Raw genomic sequence first — 3,623 nt, 5'->3', positions numbered from 1 at the left:
ACCTACTGTCTTATGTATGTATGAACCAGTGAGGGAAGTCTCTAAATAGCAGCTAGACCTGGTAGAAATAGCAGCCAAATCTCTGAAATCACACCTACTGTCTTATGTATGTATGAACCAATGAAGGAGACCACAACATGATAGCTAGACCTGGCAGAAATAGCAGTTAAATCTCCCTCTGATCCCACCCTGCTGTCTTACATATATATGTAGGTATGAGCTAAAAAGGGGACATCTTCATGGTAGCTAGGCCTGGTAGAAATAGCAGCCAAATCTCTCTCAAATCACACCCTACTGTCTGATGTATGTATATATATGAGCCAATAGGAGTGGCCTCTACATTGTAGATAGACCAGGTAGAAATAGCGACCAAATCTCCCTCAAATCACACCTTATTGTCTTATGTATGTATGAGCTAAGGGAGACTCGTATATGGTAGCTAGACCTGGCAGAAATAGCAGCCAAATCATTCTCAAATCACGCCCTACTGTCTTAAAAACAGCAAAGAATGTGGTTTTGAGTTCCTTGTACATTATGGTCATGGCTGCAATCACAGGACAGCTGGATCAGGTCTGACCTAGGGCTAAACAACACCAACAAAATCTAGCTGACCACTACCCAATCACCTTGACGACCATAACTGTTTGTGTTTTTGTTCTTGAGTATGTGTGTGTGTGTGTGTGTGTGTGTGTGTGTGTATTTGTTGCTATGGTTACCATGCTTGGCTAATGAGTATGGGTGAGGTGGAGGGAAGGGAGCTAGTTGTTGCATGATCCTCTTATCGGGCTATCCATGCCCATCACTGCAACGTGCCACTACCACCATCACAGCCATCCCCACTACCACTTCAACTACAACCACCACTACTATCACAACCAGCAGCAGAGTCACCACAACTACAACCACCACAACTGCAACAACTACAACCACCACCACCACCACTACAACTAGTTACCACTGCCACCAACACCACTACATCTACTACTACTACTACCACTACAACTACAACAGCTACCAACACAACTACATCTACTACTACCACCAGCACTACTACAGTTACTACTACCACTACTATTACAACCACCACCACCACCACAACTACAGCTACCACCACATCTACTACTACCACTATTACAACCACCAACACCACCACAACTACATCTGCTACTATCACCACCACCACAACTACAGCTACCACTGCCACCAACACCACTACATCTACTCCTACCATTACTATTACTACCACCACCAGTACAACTACAACTGCTACCACCACCACCACCACCACCACCAGCGTAACTACAGCTACTACCACCACCTACACCACTACAACATGTACTACTATTACCACTACAAAAGCTACTATCACCACCACCATAACTACAGCAACTACCACCACCACCAGCACTCCTACTACAATAATTAGCAGCATCACCCCACCACCACCACCACCACAGCTGTTCCCAATGTCAGTTATCATCCCTTGTGTATATTTTCCGCATCCTATCAACACACACATGTACATACATGCACACACGTCACACTATTCATAGCACAAAGAACGCAGTGTAGAAGAGAGCAGAAGAATAGATAATAAATGCCATTCGTTACCATTATTATCATTAATTATTAATTATTAGGCACAGAAGTGGCTGTGTGGTAAGTAGCTTGCTTACCAGCCACATAGTTCCGGTTTCAGTCCCACTGCGTGGCAACTTGGGCAAGTGTCTTCTACTATAGCCTCGGGCCGACCAAAGCCTTGTGAGTGGATTTGGTAGACGGAAACTGAAAGAAGCCCATCTTATATATATATATATATATATATATATATATGTCATCATCATCATCATCATCATCATTTAACGTCCGCTTTCCATGCTAGCATGGGTTGGACGATTTGACTGAGGACTGGTGAAACCAGATGGCTACAGCAGGCTCCAATCTGATCTGGCAAAGTTTCTACAGCTGGATGCCCTTCCTAATGCCAACCACTCAGAGAGTGTAGTGGGTGCTTTTACGTGTCACCCGTACGAAGGCCAGTCAGGCGGTACTGGCAACGGCCACGCTCAAAATGGTGTATTTTATGTGCCACCTGCACAAGAGCCAGTCCAGGGGCACTGGCAACGATCTCACTATGTGTGTATATTATAATACTGAACCCGGAACCATGTGGTTGGTAAGCAAGCTACTTACCACACAGCCACTCCTGGACAGGCTTCTTTCAGTTTCTGTCTACCAAATCCACTCACAAGGCTTTGGTCAACCTAAGGTTAGCGTAAAAGACACTTGCCTAAGAAGCCACGCAGTGGGTCTGAACCTGGAACTTATGTGATTGGGAAGTAAACTTCTTTACCACACAGCCGTGTAAGAACGGAAAATGAAAATAAAACAAAAAGAGGTATTGTTGTATTTCCCTCGGGAGACTCGCAGAGATAACACGAGTTGTACAATTTAATTATTACATTTATTATTCAATTGCATACAAAGAACGCACTCACCCAATGTTCGTTGTAAATAAACAAGAATCATGTCCGCCATATATATCTATCAATGACATTTTACTACGACAGTCACACAAGACAACAACAATGAAACAATGAACTCAGACGAACCACAATAGACACAGGACTTCAGATGAACACAAAAAAGAAAAAGAAAAAAAAAGAAGAAAAGAAAATATAATTTACTTAATTATGTTGTTGTTGTACTTGTTATAGCTGGACATTGTTATGAGTCCACCAAATGCTATGCCGAGTGAGTTGAAGTTTTGGATGGCTGCGTTCATCCATACCTAGAGCAGAATGGAATGTGAGTTTAAATATTTAGTGATGATATGGAGAAATATATATATATATATATATATCATTGCTATTATGTTAAACTGTCGTATGTCCAAATTTGGCCAAACATGTTTTTTTTTTCGATATTTACTTTTGCTTGCAATAGTCGGTTCTTTTGGACAAACTATCCTATCTTCGGATGCTTCAGATGGCAGGGTATGAAAAATTGTCAAACTGTAGTACAACGGTTTTGCTATGGAATGGTGAGACTATCTTTTTCGTTTTCTGGAAAAAGCAATGTTTTGGACTTACGACACTTTGCATAATAGCAACGATATACACACACACACACACGCATTCCACACTACCAATGTATGTGTGTGTGTATGTATGTATGTATGTATGTATGTATGTATATATATATATAAAAAGGTTACGAAGGGTAATGGGGTCAACCGAACCCGAATGTTACAGGTAATACTGAGCAAGTGCTGTATACCGACTAGTTTTGCCCCAGATGTGGTTGCAGCATGAATGGGGAATATAACATGGGTCGTATATTAGCATGTGTACATATATTTTTATTTATCTTTAATATCTACTTACTTGTGTGGTACATTTACAAATCTTTTCAAATATATATATATATATATATAAAATTATAATACAGGGTATCTAAGAGATACCACCACGCTGAAAAATAGCAGTCAAATCCTGACTCTAAAACGACAATAAATGTCCACATAGCACGAGTAGCGAAGACGAAGACCAAATAAACCGGTCTTCGTCTTCGCTACTCGTGCTATGTGGACATTTATTGTCGTTTTAGAGTCAGGATTTGAC

At 41.2% G+C, this 3,623-nt stretch overlaps 1 protein-coding gene across 1 annotated transcript in view; it reads right to left on the bottom strand.

Moving 5' to 3' along the window:
* The window catches only part of LOC106879595 (sodium- and chloride-dependent GABA transporter ine), a 31,796-nt gene that overhangs the window by 9,347 nt on the left and 18,826 nt on the right, over positions 1-3,623 (bottom strand). Inside the window, exon 5 of the mRNA XM_052978099.1 lies at positions 2,688-2,791. Coding sequence (XP_052834059.1) covers positions 2,688-2,791 — 104 coding nt within the window. The remainder of the gene's footprint in view (positions 1-2,687; positions 2,792-3,623) is intronic.

This window comes from Octopus bimaculoides, chromosome 30, assembly GCF_001194135.2.
Source record: "Octopus bimaculoides isolate UCB-OBI-ISO-001 chromosome 30, ASM119413v2, whole genome shotgun sequence".
NCBI classification, from domain to species: Eukaryota; Metazoa; Mollusca; class Cephalopoda; order Octopoda; family Octopodidae; genus Octopus; species Octopus bimaculoides.
The sequence above is the reverse complement of the archived record's forward strand: the minus strand, read 5'-3'. Positions and strand labels throughout refer to the sequence as shown.